The following is an 11651-nucleotide window of genomic DNA, read 5'->3' as shown; positions in this document are numbered from 1 at the left end:
CAATACAAAATAAGTAGAAGCAACTAAGCATGCCTGTTCAAAGCTTACAGAGAAAATTTGTTACTAAAACGTTCAATTGTACATTGCCAATAGCAACGATGAATTAACTAACTTTAGTTGGCCGCGCGTACTAACCGGACCGCGAGACGATCTACCATCCTGGGACATACATACGCAAACGCGTATACACATGTACACGCGCAGGCACTGATGAACCGCACGGTACCGCTCGGTTTCAGGATGTCGCCCACCGAGTTCTCAAACTATATAAAGCAGCGCGCAGCGATGCAGCAGCAGATCCACCATCACCACCACCATCAGCAGCAACAGCAGCAGCAGCACCAGCAGCCGCCGCAGCAGCAACCGCCGCAGCAGCAACAGCAGCAGCAACAGGTGACCGCGGCCGGCGCAGCGGGTCTGCCGGTTTCACAGAACTCGCCGCGCAGTCGCAGTCTATCACCCGGTAGCATAGTCGCCGCTGCCCCGCAGCAACACACGGACCCGAGCGCGTACTTCTTTCAGCACGGCCCGGCCGCAGCGGCGGCGGCGGCGGCGTATCACGCGCAGTTCCCTCATCGCAACATCTTCGACTCGTCGAACCACGGCGGCTACCTGCCGGCCGATCTCTACGCCGGCGCCAAGTTCCCATCGTCGTATCTCGACCCGACCGCGCTCGCCGGCCATCAGTTTTACGGCGGCGGCATGAACGGCACCGGCGCCAACGGCACTGGCGGCAGCGTAAATGGCACGGGTACCGGGGCCGCGGGCACCCAGAGCACTGGCAGCGGTAACCTCGGCCCGATCGGCTCCGCGACGACCAACGCCGGCGCGGCAGCGGCGGCGCAACAGCAACAGGACAAGAGCGCCCTGGTCGAGGGCCTCAACAACTTCGGCCTCGGCTCGGTCGCGCCCTATCCGGCCAGCCAGTATCAGCATCTGCTCGTGGCCAACTAATACCTCGCCGCGCGTGCTCATCAAACCATCAATGCCGGCAATGCTGCCGCAGTGGGACGCCGACAGCATCGGCGTCCCGACGCGCGCGGTCCCGCCCTCGTCATCGGTGCCGCTGGTCCGACGGCGGGCAGGAAGGAGAACGGAAGACCGTCGTCTCCGAGGCTCCGTCGCCGAGACGGCGTCCAGAGTCCGGCTTCCGTACCTTGATAACTGGAGTCTGTCCCAGTCTCTGTGTCTCTCTTCCCGGATCGCGCCAGCAAACGGTCGATAAGATTCATGTGTCCTCTGCCGCGGTTCCCATCCAGACGCTTTCTCAGGACGCTCTTCCGTTCGATTTTTGCCAATACAAGAAACTACTTTGTATATACACACTATCGGTAGCTATCGACGACCGGGCGAGAGATAGAGAGCGAGCAAAGACAGGGGGAGAGACAAAAGGAGCCGCCTCGGCGATCGACACCGATGACGATCACGGAAGCGATCGAGGCGAGGAAAGAAGACGCGATAGGACGGAGAGCGTGTGCGTGTGGAGATGATGCCTGGTTGCGAGATAGCGTGTGCGTGCAGAACGTCTTAGGCGTGGAGGAGAAAAGAGGAGGAAAAGGAGAAAGGAAACGGCTAAAAACGACTAACGAGAGCGTGTATATGTGTTAAAGTTAAAACACCCGATAAGGACTCGATTGCGATGCGAGGCGCGAGGCGCTCGTTCGACGATAACCGCATCGCGCCGTGTGACTACTGCACACGTAACACACACGCACATATACACCCACATATACATGCACCCAAAGATATACGCATACATGACGCACCGGCGGATGTTCGAACGATGCGTCGAGCGCCGACATCTGGGACAGTAAAGCCACACTCGACGCATTACACATAGAGATACACGCGAAACACACACACACACACACACACACACACACACATGCATATGCAGCAGATGTATACATACCGATCTTCCCTTAAACGATCCTATACGATACGAACCCACGCGGGCACACTACGTAGATCACCACACGTCACACGCGAGACACATACGTATTGAGGAGAAAGAGAGAGAAATCACATATATACGCCAACACTAACCCACACACAGATATTACCAATGTGTAATAATTTATTTTTTCACTGGTATATAGTCGGAAAGAATTGAATAATGAATATATCTGTAGAGCCTATGTATTATATTCAAGATATGCACACTCACTCTTCACGGGTTCTCGCGAAACGGTGTAGGAACTACAACAACAATTATCCCCGACTCGTGTCGAGCGAACCGTCGACGAGATTCGATGTTAGATCGATTTAAGGCAAAGGTGTCTTCCAAGCTTTCTCCGCATCGTGACGTCGCTTGCGTTTCGCGCAGACCGGATAATGCATTTTGGATTGCAACGCGGAAGCTATTCAGGCACTAAATACGTAAAGCGCGCGTCTGTAAACGAATCTGAAGATCGCGGGTAGCTTCCCCGCAGAAAACCTTCGAATAGAGAAAGGAAGAACCTAAATAAAATTAATGACGGCTTGTTCATTCGCACGAGACGGTACGATAGTATGAAGAGGAACAACACGATCGGGACGAAGGATCGAACCTTCCACGAATATAGTGATAGCGTAGGGAAAGAAAGAACTGCTCGCAGTTTTATACCGTTCGGAAAACTCGTCCTCGGTACGATTTTACATTTTATTTTTATAATAAATGCAGTAGAACGTAGGAGAGAGAACGAGAGAGAGATAGAGAGAAAGAAAGAAAGAGAGAAAGAGAGAGCGAGAGAGAGCAAGAGAGTGTGTGGCGAGTGATATGTAATGGGAGAAAGAGAAAGAGGAGGAGAGGAAGAAGTAGAAAAAGAGCCAGCCGGTGTGTTCGTAAGGGACGTTGAGTGGCCTCGTTGCCGGTCCCCGTCCGCCCCAGAAAAACCATCGGGAATCGATTTCCTTTCGAGATATTGCCTTTCGATTTGACATCCGGAGTCGATGACCCTCTAAGCTGTCGGAGAAAACCTCTTCGAATTGTTAAACCACGGCCCCTTTGCCGCTATGTGTTTGAACGAATCCAGAAATTCCTTTGTTATTATTTTATATAATCGTTATAGATAGTATTCTATTTATGTAAATAATTATTCGTAGGCGAACAAAAAACATAATTTGTTGATCAAAATAAATTGTTTCAAATACAATAATTAAAAGCGCGATTCAAAGTTTAGCATCGAAGTTGAGTTCTTGTGACAGCGTCCTTTTAATCAAACCGAACGGAGAGCTTTACGGTGCTAAAAAAAGTATCAAGTACAAAGATAGCGCAAAAAAGAGAGCCAATCCAAAAGAAGAATAATCGGGCGGGCGGAGGGCAGTCTCGCGAGAGCAACGAGTTGTCGCTTAGTGTTCACGAGGTTAATTATGTGATTACATAAAAAAGGCCGCGCGTTATTGTCGACGAGTTCGTCTGATCACGAGAATTGCGTCGAAATTCGATCGTCTTTTAAAACATTTCAATTACGATATTACACAATTATTTTACTTATTATAAAATTAAAAAAAAAACTTTTATTCTTGTTATAAATTAGTCTTATAGCTAAATTTTTAATTCGTCATTTTTAAAACGTTATCGGAGCTTTACTTTGCTACTACGTTTCTATGAATTTTTGATATAAATGTTAAACGACTACTTTCAAGTGATACTTTGTAATGAAAATTCCTCTCACTTGGTCGGAAGCGTCTTCTTTTTTTAAACTCGTTTATTAAAAGGAGACAATTATGAGTCACGTTTTGGAAGTGAGCCTGTATATTCCATCCATTCTCGAGATCGTGCCTCGAATCAATATTGGACCTAAAAAAAAATTCAAAATAACTTTGTAATCTTTCAAGATAGTAATAATAACGTTCGGTATATACGCAACTTGAGAATTTCGATTCAGCGAAAGTTTCGTGGATGTTGATGACGTGGATTTTTCATTGTCCGCGAGAAACATGTGTTTGATTTCTTTCGACAATCGCGACTGACAGTCTTGCTGACGAGAGCCGACAGTAACGGCGGCGGAGGTGCCACGAGCCGCGGGCCGCGCGCACTAGGTGCTAAAAGTATTCAAAAGTGTTTAATCCTGTGGTCGTGGGACAAAATCGAGGAGAACGGGCCCGGGGAAAGGAATCCCGGAGATCGCCAGAGGTGCCGGTCCGAACCGATTAGGCCACGCATCTCCTCTCCTTAGACTAATTTCTACGGCAACATGATCTTTAGGGACGAGATGTGTGATTGAGTCGTTCTTTCTTACGCGCACTTTTGTATAGAACTCGTAGCGAATTATTCTTAATCCCCCTAATTAATGAACGATATTCCCTGCTGCGGCGATTCAAGAAACGAAGCAGTTCGTGCTTCGTAAGGTCCATTTTGTAAGACACAGATGATACTTACCTCGTCCTTTGGAACTTGCGATCGCGAATTTCGTGTGCCGCATTAAAGAAACGAAGGGAATCGTTTTTTTACACGACATCTTGATCCAAAGCATAGTTACAAATTTAGTCATAAATGCGTTGGCTATAGAAAAAATACGGGGTCGGCGGTGATCTCCGGGCGGGCCTGGTGGATGTGAAACAAGTTTTAACCGCGAAATTAACTAAGTAGACGTGAGGGTGGACGCTGATGAAGGACAGAACCCTTTAGTAATATCTAAACTTAATTGTAACTATTAACGATACGTACGACTGTGGTAGCTATGCTAGTACCTGCTATTGTTAAAGAGAAATTGACGAAGATGCGAGTAAGATAAAGATGATGAATGGAGAGAGAGAGAGAGGGAGGGGGAAAAATGCCGCTTGAAAAAAATCGAATTGCAACATGATGTCTCGGTGCGTATCGAGATTGATTGATCGACTCGATATCTGAAAAATAAAGCCTCTTTATCTATAAATATTTCCTACTATGATTTACTTTATCGATTTTGAAAATATAATTTATAGTTATCACAAAATTATTAAAATGATTTCTAAAATTATTCCTTCATAGAATACTAATGTCGATTTTCCAAACGAGTAATGTTAAAAATCACTTTTGATAACATTTGATAAATTTATTTTCTTTTTAGATACGCACTCGAGTATCATTCTGCATCGAGATCAGTTTCGCATCGCGTTCCGTCAACGAGTCTCGCAAACGATGACGCAAAGAGAATTCATCTCTCAACGAAATGGATCTGAGTTAAAATTTCTCTCCTATTTTTGATCTCAATTTTCAATCCAATATCTATTTGATACTTTATAAACAAGATTATTTTCCTTTGAAAGTGTTTAATCTACAGTTATGTCGTAAGCTCCTTTTTTAAATCTCTAAGTAGGAAAACTATTCGTTGTTTATTTGAAATACAAAAATAGGTAACTTAATTCCTATATGAATTAAAAATCGAAATCTTTCAAAAATCATGAGAAAATTGCAAGTAAAAATAGGAGCAAAATTTTAATTCGGAGCGCTCCTCTTTTTCTGTCGCCTCGTCACGATCGAGAGAATGCGGCGTTTGGTAATTTTTCCAACGGTTCGACCGTGATTTCTTGAGCGGCATAATTTTTTTGATTTTTTTCACGAAAATTAAATCGAAGAAAAATCCGTTGATCTTTGCATCGCGAGTCTTGGGCACGACTAACTTTTTGCGCAAGAAGAGATTCCGGCCACGAAAGAGAGAAAGAGAAAAGGTGTTTCTCTCTCCTGGCACGAGATCCCGAAAGTTTCAACGTCGCATTCTACTGACATTTCAAGCAGCCGGACGACGAAGACGACGGTTGAAAAGAAATCCGTGCGCGGACGGAAAACTTTTGGAAATCATCGCGTCCGCGGAAACTTCGCAGACTTTAAACGAATCTCGGGCCTTCGGGCTTTCGAATGGCACTCGAATAACACACGACGTTTATATGAAAGACGTCGGCTTACGGTCGACGTGTACGCGATTCGAAAATTTCACGATCGAGCGAGGGCGACGGAAAGGAAGGAGAGAGGAGGAACGACGGAGTACAAAGTGCGAAATTACGGGGATAGGACGAGACATAGGAGGAGAGAACGAGAGTGGCAACTCACAATGCAATAAGTCGCGAATCAAATGGATCTCGGGCTTGAGACGAGAGGCTCAGATTAGCGAAGAATCAAACACGATGTATACTCTTCAAAACAAACAAACAAACAAAAGTGAAACTAAGAGAATAAAAAAACGGGGATATACTAAATACATAGGAGATGCGCGCAATAAAATGCGCATTGGGCGCGAATAGAGCGGCACGAATCAACAGTGAGAAAGAGAGAGAGAGAAAGAGAGAGAAAGTGAAAGAACGAGAGGAAAAAATTAAGCGAATCTAATTAATACTGATAGAGCATATATTAATTGAGATACAAAAAACATAGTATTATACGTTTACGATACGATTGTAATGAACACTTTGTAAGCGAGAAAAAAAAAGTTACGCATAGTTTTTTCCATACCCCGTAAAATGGATGTACTAATTCGTTGAAAGGGAAAGTTCAGACAGAAGTCACACATATAAGTAAGTGTACACATACGCGCACACGTACACACACACACACATACACGTACACATTTGTTCAAAGTCACTCGGGTACACACAAGAGTTTATAAGAAGAAAAAAAAGAAGTCAGTAATCTGTCTCTTTAAAGTATCATGTGTCTATAAACTATAGCGAGATCGATATTGTCTCTTACATAAATGGCAAAAAAAAATAATACAAATAACCGTGGTAACGTCGTGTAAAGTAGCGATAAAACAAACACACTCTGCAATATATATATGACATAATATATATATACATATATATATATATATATAATATATATTCTTACATTTATAAAGGTGAAACACACATATGCGAGGAGTGTATGTGGGACGAGCAGTTTGCAGGAAGCCCGAAAGACCGTGCGATCTCCGCGCATCCGAGAGGTATCGAACGACGCGAATGAATAAAAAAAAAATCAATCTTCTTCCATCTTCCGCCAAAATTATCCCGAACGAGAGGAGAGAAGAGGATGGCGTATTTCGATATCGTCGAATGTGCATGGAGATGTCGCACGGATACACACGACACGTATACATACACACACAATGTACACACACACAAGAGAGATTTCCAAAAAAAAAAAAGAAACTATCGATTCTACCAAGTAATGAATTAAACAAGAGGATGATAATTAGATTTGTAATTAATTACATATATATTTTTCAATACTTTAACTACTTGCTGAATGTAAACTATATACATATATATAAATATATACATATATATATTATATATATAATTATAGATATATATAATATGTATATTGTACATACACACACTTAATGCGCGCAGGATGCGCGAAAGAGAAGGGTGCGGCGACGAAGGCCGCCTCGCGGAAAGTCTCGCGAGGAAACGCGAGAAGAAGATCGAAGGAGAAGGTCATTATTAACGCAGATATGCAATGATTTTTGCTCGAAAAAATCGGCTAAAACAATCGTCCTTTGATGTTCGGCGTCTTCCGGAAGACTCTCGGCGAGCGTCCCTCGATCGGTTTGCTCGTTTCCGTCTTGGCTGCGAGCCACGAGGATCGACAGAGGAAATACATGAAATGAGAGGGGAGAGATTATCGTGGTAAATATCGATGCCAAGCGGAAACGCGAACCCTTCCTCGTCGAGGAGGCGGAAGAGTTCTGTGAAATCTTTTTGTACCCCACCCAAGTCACACTCTCGGTGTCGAAAAAAAAAAGAAAAAAGTACGTTACACTACGTGTAAGCGAATCCTAAATGTAACTGTTAATTGCCCCTACTCCAATACCCCCCATCCACGCAATTTGTAGAGAAAAAAGAAGATCGTGCGAATGGGAAAGAATGAGTTTGAGTGTGTGTATGTGTCTGTAGATACGAATGTATGTGTATGTACAACTGTGAGGACACGTTCGTTCGCCTTAATTACTTTTTTCCTCGATGCAGAATGAGAAAAATTGGAATTACTTTCGCATGCCTATGATTGTTATAAAGCACACATATATATTACACATATATATGTGTGTGTACGTGTATTACTTACGATTATATTATACTATTACGATTATGATTAATTCTCCTTTAGTCGCGAAAAAGAAAAAGAGAGACGGACATACTGGGCGCCTATATATCTATCTATATATATATAGGTTCTTTCTCACATCTCACCCATTTCCTTGTCTCTTTTATTTTTCTTTTTCTTCTTTTTTTACATATACATATATATATATTAGAGATGTATTTTCTGTTGGCTTTAGATTTTTTGTTCCTTTATTTTTGTACGAAGACACGACATTGACGACGACGTCAATTTTACCTACATATATATACATATATATATATATGAATATTATAATTGTAGCTCGCTTAAGATTGTTTAACTTTTTTCTTTTGATATAGTTTGTTATTGTTGTTTTTGTATGATATTTGATTACATTAGTAGCGCGTGTCGCGCGTGACACAAAAATATAATATATAAAAAAAATATATATATATTACTATATTATATATATAATATATATTTTTGTTAATATATAATACAGTGGTTTGATAACTACATTAGCCTGTTAACGATGGATTTGTTTCTGTTTCTGTCACGGCCCGTGAATATATATAGATAGACACATGCATATACGTGAAATATATACATATATATATATATATATATACACGTATGTATGTATGTATGTATATGTATATGCATATGTATATGTATGTACACTTATATAAATATTGATTATATATATATATATATATATATATATATATATATATACATATATATATACATATATACCGCTACATTATATTTTGTTTAACAGTGTCACGAAGCGACGACGAGGCGTTTCTTGAAATTTATCGAGCGACTTGTATGGGGCTCCGACACGAAATATTGATATCGAAAAAACTCGCGTGTAATATAACTTATAATATCATTTTGTAAATTATTTTTTGTATTTTTATATATATACATATATATAAATAACGAAAGCATACAAAAGAGAGTCGCGGAACAGTGTTATGCGTATAGCGAGAAATCTCGACACAGAGAGAAAGGGAGAGAGAGAAAGAGAGAGAAATAGACAAATCGAGCGAGAGAGAGGGAGAGAATGCGACAAAAAGAAATCCGTTTAAGATGGAAAAAAAGAAACAAAAAAATCTCGCGACGCATTAATTAACACTGACGATACTTAATCGATTGCTGACAGTCCTTTCGTTGATCGAGAGCAGCGCCGATAAAGATTATTATCATCGATATGATTATGTGAAATGGCATATCCGCGCTTAAATGCAAAACATTTGTAAAATAATACGATTATATATACACACAATGCGCATGTATGTACACATGCGCGCAACATTTAATTTAATACGACACACACGCCAGTTCCGAAGATTATGATTAACTCGTTTCCGATTATATTTGTACCTCTCTGTATGTATTTTGCAGCTTGTCAGTGCTTTTTGTTCGTTATTACATACTTTAAATATCGATCATCTCGTCTTTTTGTACCAGTCTCTTTTCTCTGTTCGTCGAGATAGAAATGCGATGAACTTTCATCTCTATTCATTCAGTCCTTAGCGAATAGATAATAAATTCCAAAGAGAGCGCGACCTCGGACGCGATTATTTCGGCAACCTCGCAGAAATAATTACAATAGCGTAACCAGATATGGTATTATTTTTCGAGCATCAAGCGGACAGCGAATAAATAGAAAAGCATGTTCTGGATTCCCACGACCGCAACTATTTAACTCTTTCCACTCGACGAAATTTTATTACAACGTTACATGTTTGTATGAAATGATGTATTAATTTATTTTTCAACTAAATTACTATTTTACTTATTTATTTTCTAACTTGTGTTTTCACATTTTATTTTTTTACAGACAAGAATATACTTATATATATTTTTGTTCGTAAAAAAATGTGAAAACAAGTAGATGCGGGAAAGGGTTATTGAGGGTACGTCTGCTTTTCGCTATAAATGATACTGAAATATCTCTCAGGCTATCGCCTGGCGCGTGATTATTTTCGATGCGACTGATAATTTGGAATATTTTGCCACGTCGAGGATCGGCAATCGAGGAAACCAAGGGCGGTCGAGGGTTGAATCCACGAGGAAAGATTTATCGTCCCCGCCGGTCTCGGATTATCCCCAAGTGCGGCGCGTAAGATGTTATCGGTCTTATGTAAATTAACTCCCATTCGAACTGTAACGCAGTCTGATTAATTATGACAGATAATTGCCTCATATCTCGCAAAGCTCGGAATAGTCGCCTAATCGATTTTGACAAGTAAAGTATATTTCGATCGCGGGATGAGGATGAAATGACGAAGAAGAGGTGATTTGCTCGATAAAAAAAAAAATCTCAGCCGATCATCTCTTTTTTCCGACCGATAGCGATTACTTACACGCCGTTATCACGAGTCGGCGAAAGATAGATCTCTTTTCGCACGTAGCAAAGGAGGCACGGCACAAGCGTGAGATTTCGAAAGTAATCAAAAAAAAAAGGGCGACAACAAAATTCACTATTACGTTGTCGCATCTCGCCACCTCATTCTTGAATCGACCCGTGGGCTTTTGTAGAAGATCCGTCGACAAGTTTCAAGAAATTTCGCTTCATGCATGAGAGAACAGGAAGAAGAAAGAGAGAGCGGTTTCTTGATTCTCGTGTTGCATACGTGCGTGTCTACGTGTGAGAGAAATGTAGAGAGAGAAAAAGAGTGTGTGCTTTTTTCGTGAACGTTCTTTCTTAGTTTCTCATGCGAGCACGATGGACGAGGGTGGTTGCCGAACGAATATCGATCGTTTGGAGATCGAAATCGGGTCGTCGTCGATCGATCTCGCCCTCCTTCGATGTCGCATCTTCGGGACGAGATTATCGCAAAATTTCTCCCCGTGATCTGATTCTTTATAGTTGAGTTGTCGTAATTTGACTCGATCGACGAGATTGTCAAACAGTGCGAAACAGTAAGGTACACTTGGTTTTCCGTCGAGGATATTTTTTTTTTCTCAAGGAAATAAAAAGTCGTCAGTCTCCGTTAAAAGAGGATACACAATCTTCTCTGAATTTGTAATTAGCTTCTTATTAGTAAACGATTTACAGAAACAAAGATGTATAATTATAAGGTAGGCTTAAAATGTACGATAAAAAATTCCTCGCGCTTGGATAAATCTAATGAATTAAATGGCGATGGATCGAGCGACGTCAAGGGAGAAGAAATCGAACGACGAGGATCAGCGGACGAAATCCGGGACGATATCGTCGGTGAAGTGAAAAAAAGGGCAGGGCGCCTGGTATTAGTACACATTAGTTTCTTGGCTAGAGGGGGGCGCCCACTTAGTTGTTGGAATTTTATAGTCTAGACGATAATTCTCGAGTATAGTTCAATGTTGTCGAGTTTTCTATTAGTTGAGTGTGGCGAGAGAAGAGAGAAAGAAAGAAAGAGAAAGAGTGCGTCGGGGAAAGCCGGAATTTTGCCCAACAATAAAAAAATCACAATATTTATACAGTTGTTTGAAAATATATAGTGTCTGTAGAATTTTGATGAAAATTTAATACCGCGGTCACAATGATTGAAATTTGCCGAAACATCAAAATGATTGGAGGGCTTGAGGGAGGAGAGAGAGGGAGAAAGAGAGCGTTCTATAAAAAATGACGATATCCTCTTCGTCTCGCGTG

At 41.6% G+C, this 11651-nt stretch overlaps 1 protein-coding gene across 2 annotated transcripts in view; it reads left to right on the top strand.

Annotated features, from left to right (window-relative positions):
* Positions 1–7085, top strand: part of LOC105255948 (protein Tob1) — a 70747-nt gene extending 63662 nt beyond the window's left edge. For both annotated transcript variants that reach the window (XM_011265519.3, XM_011265520.3), the window contains one exon: positions 240–7085. In XM_011265519.3, the coding sequence (XP_011263821.1) occupies positions 240–954 (715 nt within the window). In that variant the 3' untranslated portion in view covers positions 955–7085. The remainder of the gene's footprint in view (positions 1–239) is intronic.
* Positions 7086–11651: the final 4566 nt, after the last annotated feature.

Source organism: Camponotus floridanus, unplaced genomic scaffold, assembly GCF_003227725.1.
Source record: "Camponotus floridanus strain SB8 unplaced genomic scaffold, Cflo_v7.5 scaffold16, whole genome shotgun sequence".
NCBI classification, from domain to species: Eukaryota; Metazoa; Arthropoda; class Insecta; order Hymenoptera; family Formicidae; genus Camponotus; species Camponotus floridanus.
Note: the sequence above shows the minus strand (reverse complement) of the source record. Positions and strands in the feature narration are given on the sequence as shown.